This window comes from Squalius cephalus (genome assembly GCF_949319135.1).
Source record: "Squalius cephalus genome assembly, chromosome: 3".
NCBI lineage: Eukaryota > Metazoa > Chordata > Actinopteri > Cypriniformes > Leuciscidae > Squalius > Squalius cephalus.
The window spans coordinates 28349725-28367987 of NC_137124.1; the positions used below are offsets into that span (position 1 = coordinate 28349725).

Sequence of the window (18263 nt, forward strand, 5' to 3'; positions counted from 1 at the left end):
ACTCGATTAAATCATTACAACAGTGCACTATATAGCACTGTCTGAAGCATAACGTAAAATAACATATCAATGTCGAGGAATGACAAGTTGTGTCAAAAGCCTGAAAAGGCTTTCCTTCTCCATAAAAGAAAATCAGCTTTAAAAAAAGAAAGAAAAAGGTGCAGCACGAACGTTCGAACGAACAGCTCAAGCGCAAAGGGATTACATCCTCGACAGATATTTAATAATAAAATAAGCGCAGGAAGCTAAATCCTTCAGCAAAGTACAAATTTAATTTGGTGTAATGCTTCCTCAATGGACTCCCGCCAAGTTATTTGCCATAATCCATATATCAACATGGATAAGAGGAGGAGTGAGAACAGTGATAATTGACTTTTACTCAAAAGCAAACTGATTCCAGTCCACAAGGATGAGACATGACAAGTCAAAGAACCATCATCTAAAACTGATTCAAAATCTTCAATAGCCTCAAAAGGATCAATCCCATTGCCTGACCATTCAAGTTAAAATATGTGTTTGCAAACAGAATAGCTGTCACTACTAAAGCTGTGTCCAACTGTTGCAAACAATGTTACTGTTTATACACTGCAGAGTGTGGTCAGTAAGATTTAATGATTTTGAAAGTCTCTATGCTCACCAATGCTGCATTTACATAATCAATGTAGTACAGTAAAACATTTAAACAATAAAACAATTTAAAATAATTATTCTCTATTTTATATTATGTTATGTTATATTATATATTATATTTTTATCTCTATTATTTTATTATGTTTTACAATGTCATTTATTCCTGCAAGGCTGAAACGGAATTTTCAGAAATCATTACTTCAGTCTTCAATGCCACAAGATCCTTGATTTAGTGCTCAAGAAATATTTCTTCTTATCAGTTGAATTATGTTGGATATTTTTGGAAACAGTGATACATCTGTTTTCAGAATTCTTTGACTTCTAGAATTATATTCTAATAGAAAGTTCAAGAGATCAGCATTTATTTGAAATAGAAATCTTCTGTATCATTATAAATGTCTTTACTGTCACAATTTAATGCATCCTGATGTACAAAAGTATTCATTTCTTCTAAAAGAAATCTTACTGACTAAACTTTTGAACAGTAGTGTATGTAACTCTGTGTGCAACAATCAGGAAATGTAAAGCCATGTAGGCAATGTTTTCCACAAACACTTTTTGTTATACTGGTTTTACGTTTAAGTTATAATTTCAAAGATAACTTAAACGTAAAACATCCTAATATTATTATTAGGAGCCAGTAATGTGAAAAGGGTCCATTGGAGCATCTCTAAAATCTAATTTAAGCTATCATATCACACATTTTTATTAATGTTATTAGAACAGGTTCAGTTTTGTTTTTCTTTCCATTTTTGTTCATGGTGACAGCCAGGTTTGGTTATTCCAAAAAAAAAAAAAGAAAAAAAGTTTAAGATTCATTTTTCTAAAAACCTTAAGACTAGATTTGTATTTACTTGGTTAAAAACCTTTTCAAAAGTATCAACAGAATAAAACAAGTTCCTCAAAGGGGTAAAAGTAGTCCAGCAAAATATGTTCAATAGACAGTGGATTCTTACAAGATGAAAATTTATGTGCAAGTCTTGAGTGTCCTATCTCACATTGTCATCAATCACTTGATGAACAGGTTCAGTAGAAGCATTCAGATTTTGTGCCATTTCAGAGACCCGTCAGTTTCTTACCTGCATTCCCAAATTCACTTGCATCAGTGGAGGCCTTTGCTCATTTATTCTCCCCTGACCTCCAACTCCATCACCACGGAAACCTCCCATTCCAAATAGAGGGAAATCGCTTCTTCCACCGACTCCACGTCCTCCTGCTCCTCCTCTTCCCCTGATCCCACCTCTACCTGCCATTCCTCCCCTCATTCCATCTGCTCGTGGCCACCCTCTTCCTCGTCCTCCAAAACGGCCCTGCTTCCTCTGACGTTCCTTTTCCTCAAACTCCTGCAGGTCTGCTTTAGCTTCCTCAGAGAGCTCTGAAAGGAAAGACAAAACAAAGATCCAGATTTATTTGATTCTGACAAATGAAACAATTCATGGTTTAAAACAACTAAACCATCACCTAAACCATCTTTCAAAAGTTATTTTTGAGGATCAATTTAGCCTTTTTTATACTGCTCATAAATAGGATGATGATAATAAAATAATTTTAATATCATATTTTTGTTTAAGCACTTGGGCCCTCAAGTTAAACCCTAAAAAAAAGTCTGGAAAGTTACTGTGACAATATAAAAATAAAACTTTTTTATTATTATTATAAACACTTACAAGATATACAGAGACATTAATTAACTTGTCAAGTTAAAATATTTGAGCAATATTTTCTGTTCACCTCACACCAAACAACAACAGCCTTCACTGATCACCTTACAAACAAAAATATTTTGGCAAGACTGTATAACTAGGTAGGCTTTTCTCATGAATATTAATTGTTATGTCATGTTAATCCAGTAGGTCTGCCTTACTGACTTAAAGGAAGACGTAGTTAAGTTTAGGGATGGGTCTTAATGACCTAATCAAATGTACAACTAGTCACTCACACCGGTGCAGCCAAATCATAAAAATAAATAATTGAACTGTAGAATCTAAAATAATTCAGATTACTCAAAACAAGACCATATGAGATTTTTAAACCTGTAACAGTACAAAAAGGTGCTTCATGTTAATTCCTTACCTAATGTTTCTGGGATGTTCCTTCTTTTACTGGCAGCATCAGACAGCCTGACCACCGTGTCATCTTTACGCTCCGTCTTAAATCGCAGACGTCTAGATTCTTCGGCATCTTCCTCTTCCTCATCAGACTCCTCCTTTACATCTGCATCCTGCTCTGGCTCAGCTTCTGGGTCGTTTTCATTCTCCACCTGAAGCATACAACACACATAAATCATCAGACTTACGCAATCTCCACGAAAGGGCACAAAAGTCTGAAGCAGCCATTCTTTACCTCCTCCAAATCTGTGACCTGAGAGCTGTCCTGCTCCCCAGTTTCCTCTTCATGCTCCTCCTCCTCAGCCACTTCCTGTCTGTCAGTCTGCTCTTCACTATACTCAGTCGGGTATTCATCCACCTGCGAAGAACAAACAAATATTTACTCCATTCAATGGAAATTCAAGCAGGAGTAGAACATCAGAGCTAAACAGATCACTTGTTTATTATGGATTGAAACACCTGTTCCGGACCGTGTCGTAGGTCGGCACTACCAGAACCTGTTCAATGCCACAAATGACACTGATGAAGATAAAACATTAGAATGAAGCAAAATCACTTCTGAATGAAAATGTTAATGCCACATCTGAGAGAGAGGCCAGAAAGGCCCAGTGCAGCATTCTGAAGTTGGGGAGGGGAGGGGAGGGGGCGCTGAAGGGGAGTCTTCCTAAATTAGCATAACAGTGGGAGCCCAGTCTCATTACTATTCCCTATTACCATTCCTGCTGATATTTGAAATTCAATGAGATGTAAATGTTTGACATGATACACAGAGAATGGGAGATAAACACGCACACGGCTCAGTGGTGGTGAAAATATCATTGACTGTGTTGTCTTTACACACACTCACTCACATGCACACACTCACACAACAAACAGACACAAAGAAAGCTCCAGCACACACATAGCTCACTGACAGGGAAAATATCATCATCTGACTTTGAGCAAATTCTCACACACGCTCGAGCACAGAATGTACAAAAGCATCCGGAGAGACGGGCACACACGGCTTCTGCTGACTACCTTGCTGAACCTCACATCCTACACCACCGGTCTTGTCTCCCTCCTCACAGGTTTTGTGCCCATCTCTGCTTCAATCATCCACCACAGGTACTGTCTCCATCCCCAGCTATTCCTACAGATCCTGTTTCTGTCCACCTGTTATAGCTTACAGGTCCTCTAACCCATTTCCCTCTGCTCAAGTACACACTTCACTCTTTAAATTGAGATTTTACTTTGGCTGTTGGAATCTGAAATCACTCTCATATAGTCATGTTTGCAGGGATATTTTTGGATATTATAGTGAACTAAATACTTTACAAATTAAAAATGACCTCATTGTACCAGTACATTGGAATTCAATCCATTTTATCAATCCAAATTACATTGTGACAACACTGGTAAAAAATATATATTGTTTGTTACATCACTGTATACTAGATGTGTAACTGTCTGACTAACATGTAGGCAAATGCATTTCAAAGCTCAGTCAAAATGTTTGTCATGACAAGGTACTGAAAAAAAAAACATGTTTGCAGTGCACAGTTAAAAGTTTACACTGTGTTATTCTATTTTTGAAGAAAAATATATATATATTTTCTAAAACTGTATTTTAAAATGTAATTAATGAACCCTCTGGTTTCTCCAGGCTTTGGTCATTGTCAAGGGACTCTTCCAGCTGGCAGCGTTATCAAATTATATCTTGTGATAAATATCAATATCGATCAATATGGAAAAAAATATTGTGATGCAATCTGATGCAATGTCATAATTTCTTACTTATAGCCATGTACATATATTAGAGTACAGCGACTAACTTTTCACCTTTAGGCACTAGCACATATTTCTATAGGTATTATTGTTGCACCTTTTATAATATATTTGGACAACATAAATTTCACTGCTATGGAGAGTCAACAGTGCTCAAGCAAACGTATATTTGAAGAGACAGTGTTTTTTTATTCATATCCTTGAGAAAACGTGTGAAGCATACAGCTTCTATTACAAAACTCTCCAGGTCATTTTTCTACAGTGAATCCTGATCTCAGCAGTAACAACAATAAGACTAGAATAATGTACAGAAATATAAAGAAACTGGCATTGAACAGACAAACTGTGTGTGAATGCGATTTGAGGGCAAGCCCTCTGTGCACCTGTCAGCATTACCCTGGACACCAGTGATCAAGCGATCACCTGGACAGGCAGAATGATCAACGACATCTGTCCCGCATTAAAGGTCAATGAAAGGCAGAACAAAAGGAGCAGTCTGATGAGCAGGGACGGACTGGGGCTAAAAAACAGCCCTGGACTTTCTCCCAAATAGGCCCATCATCCGGCCATTCGCCTCTAGCCGTGTGCGACTGACACTAGCCAGGATGTCCTGATACTATATGCCACAATACTGTAGCCTATCAGACAAGGTATTCACAGCAAGTAACATCTCAAAACAAATGATGATAATTGGGGTTGTATTTATTAATGAAGCCTCAGCCTTCAAATAAAAACAAAAAATGTACAATGCCATAAAATACAAATAATGAAATGTCACTGGCTACAGTAACCCCAAATTAATTATAAAATATATAGTTACTATATACCAGGGTCCAACCTTTTTGTGTGCGAGGGCTACCTCAAGGGATAAAATAATCTAGAAGGAATTTTTATTTCTTATAGGCTACTCCAATATTTATTATACATAACATGGTGAAGCTTTTTTACTTTTCACCATCATATGGGAAATAATAAAATATCTTGATATTCTGGTTCAGACTTACAAGCGTAAAAAAAAAAAAAAAAAAAATCCTGAAAAATTATGAAAATATTTATTGATTTTTTTGTTGATTTTCTATAAACCTATTGTATGTGTTATCAAAAACAGTAGCCCAAACATTTAGTATAAATATAAATTAAAAAAAAAAAAACTAAAAAAAAAAAAACTGCCATAACTTCTAAACAAAACATTACTGCATTAGGCTACATTTTACATGACTATATTAATATAACAGCATTTTTAATATGAATACAGGCACATTACTAAAGTTAATTCATAAGTTTTGGTGTGAAATGTCTTCTAACTGGTTTGTTCTTGGAACAATGTTTTGCCTGTTTTTTTTTTTTTTTTTTTGCGTCAATATGTTGAGAATATCAGCGCTGTTTCATCTGGCTTTTTACAAGCTTAAATCACATAGTCATTTGTGGGTTTATAATAGAGATAGAGAATTCTGCGCTGAATTTAAATGCTTCTCAGTGGATCCCGCAGCTGTGTAATAATGTCCGCGTGATCGAGATCAGCGTAACGTGCTTTGGCCGCGATCGCTGTTTTTTGGGCCGAGCTAATAATGCGCTGCTCAGATCAAACAAGTTTTGTTCCGCTTTTTGAGCGTTTGCCATTTGATGTTTCTCATACGCAACGCAAATGACAGCGAATAATCAAAGAGAGTTGGGTAATTTTGTAGAGGCAAAAGTTCAAATTGAAACGTTTAGTTGAAAAGGTCGCAAAAATTATACCATTTATTCGAAGTCTGGAACCCCGACGGCAAGTTGGGGCTATTTATAGAATGTGTTTAGCGGGCAACTCACAGGCACAACGTTGGAGACCACTGCTATTCAAATATAATGTAAGCAAATTTAAAAGTGCAGCCTTATAAAACTAACTTTCTGTCAGTGGCTATAGGCCGACTCTTCTTCCTCAGTTGTTGTTTTTTACACGTAGCATATAAGTGATCGTATTAGTGCCCCTGCTGTTGGCTGTTCATATTGCTTTATTATACTTTTTTTTTTTTTTTTTTTTGTGCCGACGGCCCTCGGTTGGACGGCCGTTCTGGACTTTTCCAGAACGCACAGATTGTCAGTCCGTCCCTGCTGATGAGCCTTGATTCCTGCAGGATTGTATCAGTCTCTGTGTCTTTGTGTAAAGTGACTAACCCTGATGCTCCATGACCACAGTACACCAAACATTTTCTATTTTGTTTATCAAGGTCCCTGAACACTGAAATAAAAATTTTGGAAAATTCATTAATCATTTTTACATTCTGGGGGTGCAACGGCTCTCTGTAAAAAAGGACCATTCCGTTCTTCACTCATGGTTCAGCACACACTTGCATTGCGGTTCATCTCTAATCTGACGATGCATCTATAATATGGCTCGTGGGGGAAGAAAAAAAACAACACATAAAACGGACAGAGTTCCTCTAATGTATGTTTCTGTCGATGGATACGCTCCACATGCGTTTCAGGTAAGAGTATCTGTCCAATCAACTGTTGTGTATATAAATCTGTTGCTGACATCACAGTTCCTCACAAGTTGTTTTGTTGCAGTTTAGCATGGCAAGCGAAGGAGACAAGTCGCTGATAGAGCGGCCGCCTGCATCGTATAAATATCCTGTCTGGAAACATTCTGGCTTCCCAATACGTTACAACAGCGACGGTTGAAAAAAACGTGGACAAAACAGTAAAAACTTTGTAAACTTTGTTCTATGCGAGTGCCGGATGCTCCAATATGACCAGTCATTTATGCCGGTCATCACCCAGATGTTGATACCTTCTGCTGATCTGTGCTGCGACTCTCGTTCAGCTCATCGTGAACACTGACTATCGCAGCAAGCCTAACACATGATACAATGTTACTCTTGTTTCATTACATTTTCAAAATTGTAACCTCAGACATCACAAAATGTGATTTTTGTCATGGCTAAACCCCAATCATCTGGTATTTATGACAAGCCCATAAAGTCTTTAAGATTCATACAATGAATACAGAGGACAATAAAAGAATTGCTGGGTGACAGAAGGCGAATCTAAAGAACTGTACACTAAGCATAGCACAGAAAGTCAGACAGACAGAGACCAAAATGACTATGACACGAATCCTGCACAAAGCACATGAACTGACCACTTACAGGGAAAATGCTTAATCCTTTAAACCGTTCCACACATTAACTCTGGATAACAGTAAACACAAAGATGCTAAGCCCCGGAAGCTAAACGACCTTGTAAACAGAGATATCATACGGTCTAAGAAAACAAAATTTAAAGCTGAATTTTAAGCAATGGCAATATTCTTCAAGAGTGCAACAAACAGCTGTCAAAGGTGGTTTATCACCTTTGTATTGACAGCAAAATACTTTTCCACATCTGTTGCATCAATTATGCTTTAGGAAAGTAAGTCAGTTTGTACTACACATTCAAGTGAGTGTTTTGTATTTTCTTAGCACTTCTTTCTTCGGTACAAAACAAAACATTAAGGAGAATATCCCAGCCTCCAAACCCCCAAAAAAGCAGAAACTAAAGAATCCCCTTGGCATTGAGCTTGAGTAGAACGTTGAAGTTGTAGAAAATTCCTTTAAAAAACCAACATCTGAGTTAAGATTAGGGTTGGGTACCGTTCACATTTTAACCGGTACCGACACCAGTACCGGTACATGAAATTCAGTGCCGATACCCAACGGTATGTTTTTCCGGTACTTTAGGCATGTTTACCTCAATAACTGATAAGAAACTGTCATTTATAGAAGTGTTACTGACATTATGCCAGAGCTGCCTTGGTCGCTATCTGCCATTGTCTGTGATGTTTGTATACTGTAATATTTACCTGTAAATAGTTGTCCTAGACCCATGTTTAAAGATTTACCCAATCTGGTCAGACACTGTCCAGTCTTCTGAAGACACTATCACTTGGGACTGAATTAAGAATATGTACTGCCATTTTTTTCCTTATTACATCTTACTAATTTTGTCTGATGCATAAAGGAATTGTTCGTTACAGTACAGATAATTAATTGATCTGAATGATTCATGAACATATGGCTTTGGAATGTCATGTGGGTGAGTCAATGATGACAATTCTCATTTTTGAATGAACTGTCTCTTTAAGAGCTAAGCAAATAAATAAATAAATAAATAAACATGTACAGAAAGGACAGGACTCATCAATCATGCCCCTGTGTCATGCTTGCTAAAGACCACTTTAAATAAGGTCAATAATCTTTTCACCTATACAGCCAACTTTATCAGATCTTGTCTGAGAGCTTTTCCTATTAGCCAGCATGGATTGGCAGGACATCTGCTGAACAAAGACAGTGAAAGGTATCTCGCCCTGAACAAAACCTTGAGGCCTGAGGATCACAAAGCATGCGTTGTCAGGCTGCAGATGTGAAGGAAATGTGGTGGGGGATTATGGAGAGTGTAAGCAATAGATATAGTAAGCAAAAGTGTAACTTACTTGAAAATCGTCATCCAGTGGCTCGTCAATCTGTAGGTCCAAAACTTCATCTTGATATTCATCACAATTCTGGCCTTCTGTGTATTCCAACCCTTCATCCCCTGCTTGGTACTCATCTGCCTCATACTGCCCACCATGAGAGAAGCCCGCTCGGCACCCCTCTGTCTCTTCATAGGCATTTTCAGTACATCCTACGTCTTCATCATGAAGGTGACCAGAGGTGCCCAGACCCAGTGTTGCATTTAAACTCACAGCCTCACCCTGACCACTGGACCACAGACACAAAGACACGTGTTAAGCACTGGACAATAAAGTAATGAATTTGTAGATTTGTATGTTGCTTTTGTTACCGTAAGAACTATATTAGAGACTGAATTAAAGTGTGTCACCTAAGATTGTTATTTTAAACAACTTATTTTTATTAAAAAAATTAAGCCATTTGATTAAAGCAGAAGGTGTCAAAGTTAGTTCAATGTCATCTCTAATAATGTTATGGATGAACTGCTCTATTGATTTTAGAGCACTGAAGCTTTGCATAAATTATGGGGTGAAGACCATATTGACCCCAAAATTGAAAAGAGAACAGCTTAGGTAGTGTTGCATTCTATATTAATTGTGAGCTGACATTATTCTATACAACAATAATAAAAAGAAAAACTTGTAATATAGGCAATTTTGGGCTATACTGCAGACTATTCCACCATTCATCATAAAAAAACAACAAAAAACATCAGAACAGATTTAGTAAGTGGCGGCTTCAACTGTAATGACTTAAACTACATTTCACCAGTTTAGAAGAACAGCTTAACGTTGGCCTGTTTACACTGATGTACAATGTATATGAGAGTCCTAACAGTAGAGCTGGAACTAACGATTATTTTTTAATTAATTAATCTATCAATTATTACTATTTTTATTATAATTAAATTGAATGATCTAACAGTTATTTTTTCCGGTTAATCTATTGTTTATTTTCTGAGTAGTCAATTAATCCTTTGGATTTAAATTTCACAATAATAGTCCAAAGACTTGCGCTGTCGTCTCGTTGTATTGAGGTAGGAGAGACCCGGGCTGGATGTTCAGATGCTCCAGCATAGACATTGTGATGCTGTGGTGTACTTTAGTAGGCCATTTCAGTTTTACAGAGCGTGCAAAGCACCATTTAATTTGGTCTCTTATTAAAAAATTCCCACACTTTAGATCGGGCTCGATATTTTTGGAATAGCGGCTTGGAATGGAGCCGGCATCATTAGGATGAGCATAAACAGCGCAACGAATCGACGCATTCCACGCAAAATTTACGTAATCGTTTACATTGACGCGTCATTCCATTCTTCTAAAACAAGCCATTTTAATCTATATGTAGCACAGGGCACACCAAGACTCTCTCATATGACCATTGTCTTGCAAACATTAAAAACAATATAAATAGTATATCTGTTAAAACCAATTCTGTATACAACACCTAAAAAATTCTCGCAGTATTAGGGACTTTTCCAAGTCTTGTAAAAACCATCCAATCTGCGTTTGAAAAAAAATATAAAGGCCCTCAATAAAGTAATTAAAAACAGCTAAACATTGTCATTTAAAAATGGATGGATTTTTGCAGTGCCTAGGATTTTATTGTAGTGTTTGAGTACCTCGTATTTTGGTCCTCTTCATCACTTTGCAAGAGGTCATCATTTAGCTCCTCATCTGACAGCTCTGAGGGGTTCTGAGGAGGGACAAAAAAAAACCCTATGAAAAATCCCTTGTTCAATCTACTTGACTTTTTGGTGCGATTGTTACATATACTGCCTTTTAAGTCTTGGACAAGTACACCTGCTGGAAATTATTTCTGTATTACTATCAGTTAAAAAAAATGTTAAAGTCAGCAACTAAAAAAACAAGGACCATGCTTTCTGCCATAACAACAACAACAAGTTAATAACAGAGGATTATATGATATAGTGTAGAGGTGAGAGAAACAGGCAATGATGAAAAACACTTTACCTTTTTGGATGACAGCCAATCTTCTTCAAGTAAGTCTCCCTCCTCCAAATCACTGCGAATTGATAAAAATGTATTAAATAAAAAATATGCTCCATTCACAATAAATCTCTTTGAATTGCCTGATTTCAGCAGAGCAACGTAAGATATTAAAGCAACAACTTCATCTGCTTTGCAAACACCACACCCAACAGCAACCAATGAAATCTATACCTGGTTTTAGACCACAATAATTTATTAGTATGGTATGGGCCTCCTTTTGTGGCCAATTCAGCATCAATTCATCTTTGTAATGTCCTTCAGATAAAAGTCCTTCACAGAGGCCAAGGGGATTTTAAGCCATTCCTCTAGCAGAACAGTGGCCAGGTCACTATGTGATGCTGGTGGAGGAAAATACAGTCCTCCAAAATGCCCCAAAGTGGCTCAAAATATTCAGATCTGGTGACTATGCAGGCCATGGGAGATGTTCAACTTCACTTTCATGTTCATCAAAGCATTGTCACAAGTCTTGCTTTGTGTATTGGTGCGTTACCGTGCTGATACACGGCAGGGTACAATGTTTGAACCATAGCCCTCCAGAATGGTTCAATAGTCCTTGGCAGTGATGTACCCATCAAGCACAGTATGGAATGCAATGAGATTGTGAGCCAAACCATCACTGATCCACCCCTGTGCTTCAATCTTGGCAGCAACAGTCTGGGTGTTAAGCCTCTCTGGGGCTTCTCCACACCTTAACTCCCACGGATGTGGGGAAGACAGTGAAGGTGGACTCATCTGAGAACAACACGTTTCACACTGTCCACAGCCCAAGATGTGCACTGCTGGCACCAATGAAACCGACATTTGGCATTGGCAGTGACTAAAGGATTGGCTATAGCAGCCGGAGCATGAATATTGACAGTTTTAGTGGAAACTGGAGAGTCGAGGTGCACATTTAATTAAGCATTGAGTTGGGCAGCTGTGGTTTTATGTTTTTTGGATACAATCGAAGTTAGTGCCTGGACATCTCTTTCAGACAGCTTCCCTATTACACTGACAGTTACTCCTGTTGGATATGGTTCGTCCTACGTGGTTTGCCAAAATTACCCTGAAAACCATAGCTCTCCATACACCCCAAAGACTTCCTTATCACAAATGCGTCAGCGAGATGCGCACCAACAACCTCTGATATGTCTCCCATTTAGGGCTGTGTTTGATATGACAATGTATTGTCACATACTACTTGTCGATACGAGTATTGATACAGCTGCTTCTGTATCGATTCCACAGCATGTGCACAACAGTGGACTATGCTTTTGAATTTGAATACAAGAACAGTATTTAAAACGGAGTGGAAATGTGTTGAAATTAATTCATAGAATATAATGTATAGGCTAGAACAAGGTTTAATCTGACACGCAGAGGAACATAACTGGGGTTGCCTGATATAAAGAGACGTAATCCCCTTATCAGAGCTTCACAATTGCATAATACGGAAATATCTGCTAAGTGTTTTAGGCTACTTATTTTTCTCAACCTGGCCACCATGTGCAAAAGTGTTATAATACATTAGGGCTGCACGATATTGGAAAAAAACACATTGCGATACCAAAGTAAAAGAAAAAATATATTGCGATATAAAAACAATTTCACCATTTGATTTGAATAGCTCTATTTGTAAAAAAAAATGTATCATTCTAGAATGATTGGGATGATTTTGTAGGAGTGTGTATCTGCACAAAATAATAAACAAATTAAAAACATAGATAAATACAATAGAAGAAAGATACAAAAGAAATAAGCAGTGTTTTATGTTTTTATCAGGTACATCTAACAGTATTCAGGAGGTCCATAAATGTAAAATAACAGTCTTCACTGTATATATGAAATATAACTAATATAATTAATACAATTTATCTTTGTTAAATAACAAAGTGATTTTCTCTGTCTTTTGTTGCTTGATTAACATTGGTGATACAAAAATCTGCGGGTATATTAGACTGCTGTCACTTTAAGACGAATGGACGGATCCATTATAATGATACACATTTCCTTTCTCAATCCTCTTAAACACATAACCAACTTTTTATGAGGATACTTGCAGAGATTGGCATTTTGACTACATTTTGGGTGCAAGTGTCCATTCAAGCTCAAAAAGAAGAGAATTGAATTTGGTGGTCACGTGCTATCTGTGCTGCTCTAAGTGCGCGTACAGAAAACAGTGCGCGAGTTCCAGTCTTGCGCTTTATGTTTAAACTGACAGGACTTGCACATGCAAATGATAAACTTTCACTCTATAATGGTTAAACTTTTTTGCAATTAATCCACGAATCATATGCGTTCTGAATCAGGGTGAAGTTGGACCGTACGGACCACAGATCAACTAGGATCCCCATACTTTACATTGTACATCCTGCAATGTGACTACCGCGGATACGCACATTGCGAAATCGATGCTAAAACGATATATTGTGCAGTTCACACATTCACCATCACCTCCTGCACCCCCTCTCCTCCCCCCTCCTGCCATCCAACCTGAGCTTAAGTTCTGTGTGGAGGACGTGAGCAGAGTCTTCAAAAAACAGAAGACTAGGAAAGCTTGAGGCCCAGACAGCATCTCATCTGCTTGTTTAAAAGCCTGCGCTGACCAACTGGCCCCAGTCTTCACGCAGATCTTCAACAGATCATTGGAGCAGTGTGAAGTTCCCTGCTGCTTCAAACGCTCCACTATCATTCCGGTCCCCCAAAACCCCCAAATCACTGGACTTAATGACTACAGACCTGGTGTTGGCCCACCTGAAGGACATCATTGGATCCCTGCTAGATCCCTTTCAGTTTGCTTACAGAGCAAACAGGTCTGTGTATGATGCAGTCAACATGGGACTGCATTATATCCTGCAACATCTCGACAGACCTGGGACTTATGCAAGGATCTTATTTGTGGACTTCAGTTCGGCCTTCAATACCATCATGCCTGATCTTCTCACAGCCAAACTGGCCCAGTTCTCCATGCCATCCTCAATCTGTCAGTGGATCTCCAGCTTCCTGATGGACTGGCAACAGATAGTGAGACTGGGGAAACTCACATCCAGGACATCCACCCACAAGGGTGCGTTCTCTCCCCACTGCTCTTCTCCCTGTACACTAATGACTGCACTTCTAAAGACCCCTCTGTCAAGCTCCTGAAATTTCATCCAAAACGGTGACGAGTCTGCTTACAGACTGGAGGTTGAACAGCTGGCTGTCTGGTGGAGTTATAACAACCTTGAGCTGAACACGCTCAAAACAGTGGAGGTGATAGTGGACTTCAGGAGGAACATCTGACTAAACTAGATTATTTTTATTATGTTTCTTGTTGTATTTGTATTTGTATATGTGCACTGGAAGCTTCAGTACCAAGAAAAATTCCTTGTGTGTGCAAGCACACTTGGCAATAAAGCTCTTTCTGATTCTGATTCTGAAGAAAGCACATTAGTTTGGAACATAAAATATTTTTTTTAGCGTAGAGAGTGTTCATTTGTGCAATAACCTACCAGCAATGTAAATATGCTTTTATTTATTTATATATTAGAATGAGTACATTGCAATATAAATTTATTTGAATGAGTACATTATTATTTATGGGTTTAAAAAAACAAGAAAACAATCAGAATATTGTACCTGGTGGGGAGTAGCCAATGAAACCTATGTATGCCATTATACAGTGCTACCGAGGCCCTTCACAATACACACTTTGACAACGCAGAGGGCAACTGCCTGCTCTGCCTATATTGCGGTCAATGGCCCTATAATATGCAGTGTTAATAAACAGCTGTAATACTAAACTCTGCTGAGGTGAAATTTAGTGCAGACCCGTATCGTGATATATATCGTATCGAGGCCGTATAGTGTGATATGTATTGTGACTTTGTTGCCGATACACAGCCCTACTCCCATTATGTTGTGTGGATTGCAACATTTCATATACAGCTGTGCTATTGTTCTGCTAATTCAACCTTCACACTCTGCTCTTACTGATGGAATATAAAATCTGTGAAGATTGCACACCACGCCGCGCATAGAGATGAAACCTCCAACACTATATTAGCCAATGTTTCAGTTTCATTGTCCAACCTCTGGATGTGCTTTTGTGATCCATTTTGAATGACATGAAATGTTAATACTGGAATGCTATAAGTGTGTCCAGGAAACAGATTCTTTTTTTACTCATCTTTTTCTTTCTGCATTATAGAGAAATGAAACGTGCAGAGCAAAACTGAGCCAGCAATGGGACAGTGATTAAGACTTACCTCTCCAAGTCATCATCATCTTCTCCTCTCCGTCTTCTTGACCTTTCAGCACCAGGCTTATCGTATTCATCAAAGTCATCATCTACATACAGACAAGAGAACAAAGCACATTCATCTTTTATTATCATATAAATATAAAACATTAAATTTCATGTGTAATCTGTATAATAATAATAATAATAGTACATGCTCAGAACTTGCACATAATAATAACATCTCAAAGTTTTGTGCTTGAGATCTTAGGTTTGTCCGTTGAAGGAAATACACTAGTCTTTGAAGAATGACTCTAATCTTAAAGGGACAGTCCATTTTTATTTTGTGTCATTATAAAACTATGTCATATAAATATGACTTACTTTGTTCTGCAGAACACACACACTAATTATATATATATATATATGTATATATAAGAATGTTTCAAACCAAACAGTTTTGTTGACCACTGACTACCATTATATAGTTAAACACAAAGATATTTCTTAAGAGATCTTCCTTTAGGTTCCACAGAATAAAGTAGGCCGTAGGGGCTACACGTTTGAAACGACATGAGGGTGAGAAAATGACAGAATTTTCATTTTGAGGTGAACTTTCACTTTAATAAAATAGTAGTAACAACTCTTTATCAGAAGCTCATTATTCCAGGAAAAAAAACAAAAAAACATTTCGAAACGTAACCAGTACAGATGTTATTTGGAAGAAGCCACTGCAAGATTGCAGTTATTAGCATATTTACGTTCTAATAGACAGCAGATTTGTTCACTGAGTTACTGTATGAAATGGAAGTTGCAATAGTCTTCTATTTCCTATTGTGACATATATCAGAGCTTCTCATACAAGAAAAAATGTAAGGCGGGACTTGATTTTGTCCATCAGGAATTTATTAGATCGTAGTTGTTAGGTATTGCTGTGATCTCATTTGAGTGACAGGTTGTCCCGCCCTCACACCAGTATACACATAAGGGAAGAAATTTTGATTAAAGAGTAAAAGGGCACATGAATTTAAAAAGAAAAACTAGATATGCACAGCTATATCAATTATAATAAGTAATGCAATATAAAAATCAATAAGATTAATAAATGTTGATTTCATGGTGACTTTTAAAGCAGCACATTTTCCTGTGTTTATAACCCAAATAAATTATTGGACAAGAAAATAGCATTAAAATCGTATTTGCATCTGTGCAGACGGCAGTGGTATTGTATGATTGACAAGTTGAGGGGATCACTAACGTTACTCACTAACTGATAGAAAAACAACATGAACTTCTTTCAATAATAAATTACTACAATACCCATTTTATCTACAACCACGACTATATTTAAAATATAAACACATACGAGAGACAAAACAGTCCAGTTGTGATTAAATACTTGATTTTCTAAAAATACATTATTTGTATCTTACGGCACGGTTAAAACAACAGTCCCGCTGTCTGTGGAGACAGCACTAGAAATGATTACGTAAGTTAACTAATTTAGACACAACCTAATTGTACTTTACACGAACAATTCTTCAACCACCATAAACATGCAAAAATGCAACGGATAACTAATAATTTTGATGTTTATGGTGCATTTTTGCATAAATACACACAGGAAACGCATTCATTTTAACCCTTCAGCTAGCTAGTTAGCAACCTCAAATGAATAGAAATGTGTAAATGCACGTCTGGTCATGACTCACGACCATCAATATGACACACCATAGCAATAAAAAAACCTAACAGATAGTCGTGGCATAAAAGTAAACTGAGCTCAATCTGTAAACCAACAGCAGACATTAGAAGCTCATCAAATTATGGAACAAAAGCAGCTAACTCGTTACCGCTAGCTGGGAGCTAAACTAAGTGTAAATTAATATGACATATATATCATACCCCCGACATTGGTCGCCATAACCCAAGACTGTATGTTATCTTGGAGACTCTGGTATCTCTATAACGTCGATGAGTGCATTGAAACTGGTTTAAGTGCAGCGCTTCAGGCCGATAGCTTAGCGTGAAATCTCCTCAGTCTGAGCTCTGACAACATCTGCACAAGAATCATGGCGACCACAATGAGCCGCGCTGCATCATGGGTATGAAACTGCAAGGAGGGGAAGTGCTAACGGTTCAGACTAGCCTGACGTATTTAGTTTTAACTTTCTTAAACATATTTTAAAATGGCGCGACATAAACCAATTAAATTGTATTTGTATAGGGCTATTTACATTAACTGCTGTATTCAGAAATGCATCCTTTAAAATTCTGCCTCAATACTTGGCTTATTGATTGATGGTTGTTAAGAGGGTCAGAGCGAATATTTTAGTCTCAGTTATAGATACAGTAAACCCTGAGGTGACAGATGATCATGTCAAGTAAGATCTATAGTAACTATATAGCAGATGCAGATAGCCATTTCTTGCTTCATACTGGGTGAATGCAGGAAAAGTGGGCCACTTTTTGTTAAACGTATACTTTAGATAGAGATGTTTTTTCTTTTCTTTATTACTTTTGTTAACTTTAATGTCCAGCTATTGTATTTCAAATTGAATACAGGCGTAAGCTAGTCTGAGACTAAGATGCATGGTTGAGCTGTTTTTACTGAAAGCAACTTGCACTTACATATCTTAAAGGGGTCCTATTATGCCCTTTTATAAAGTCTTGATTGTGTTTTTGGGGTGTACTAGAATATGTTTTCATGCTTGATTGTTCAAAAAACGCATTATCTTTCACATATTTTACATTATTACAGCACCCCTCTCTCCTCAGTCTGGCTCGAAGTCGAACACTCCACTCCAGGCTTGTTCAACTTGAACCAGCGCTGCACACAACAGAACAGACCGATCGATCGGTGTATGACACCAAAGTACCGCGAGAGCGATTAGAGAACAGACGACTCAGTATGGTTTTGAATCGCTCTCGCGGTACTTTGATGTCATAAACCGGTCGGTCTGTTGAGTGCTATGGTTGAGTGCTCGCTGGTTCAAGTTGATGATGAAGCCCCTCCTTCCGAAATTCGAAATGCGCTGTGATTGGATAGCTGGCCCAGTGTGTTGTGATTGGCAGCGTG

At 37.7% G+C, this 18263-nt stretch overlaps 1 protein-coding gene across 4 annotated transcripts in view; it reads right to left on the reverse strand.

The window, feature by feature from the left end:
• Positions 1-17273, reverse strand: part of rbm33a (RNA binding motif protein 33a) — a 60603-nt gene extending 43330 nt beyond the window's left edge. For all 4 annotated transcript variants that reach the window (XM_079865635.1, XM_079865633.1, XM_079865634.1 and 1 more), the window contains exons 1-8: positions 17090-17273; positions 15213-15294; positions 10948-10999; positions 10596-10669; positions 8956-9223; positions 2974-3096; positions 2704-2890; positions 1710-2005 (exon numbers count right to left, since the gene is read on the reverse strand). In XM_079865635.1, coding sequence (XP_079721761.1) covers positions 1710-2005; positions 2704-2890; positions 2974-3096; positions 8956-9223; positions 10596-10669; positions 10948-10999; positions 15213-15294; positions 17090-17108 — 1101 coding nt within the window. In that variant the 5' untranslated portion in view covers positions 17109-17273. The remainder of the gene's footprint in view (positions 1-1709; positions 2006-2703; positions 2891-2973; positions 3097-8955; positions 9224-10595; positions 10670-10947; positions 11000-15212; positions 15295-17089) is intronic.
• Between the last annotated feature and the right edge of the window lie 990 nt (positions 17274-18263).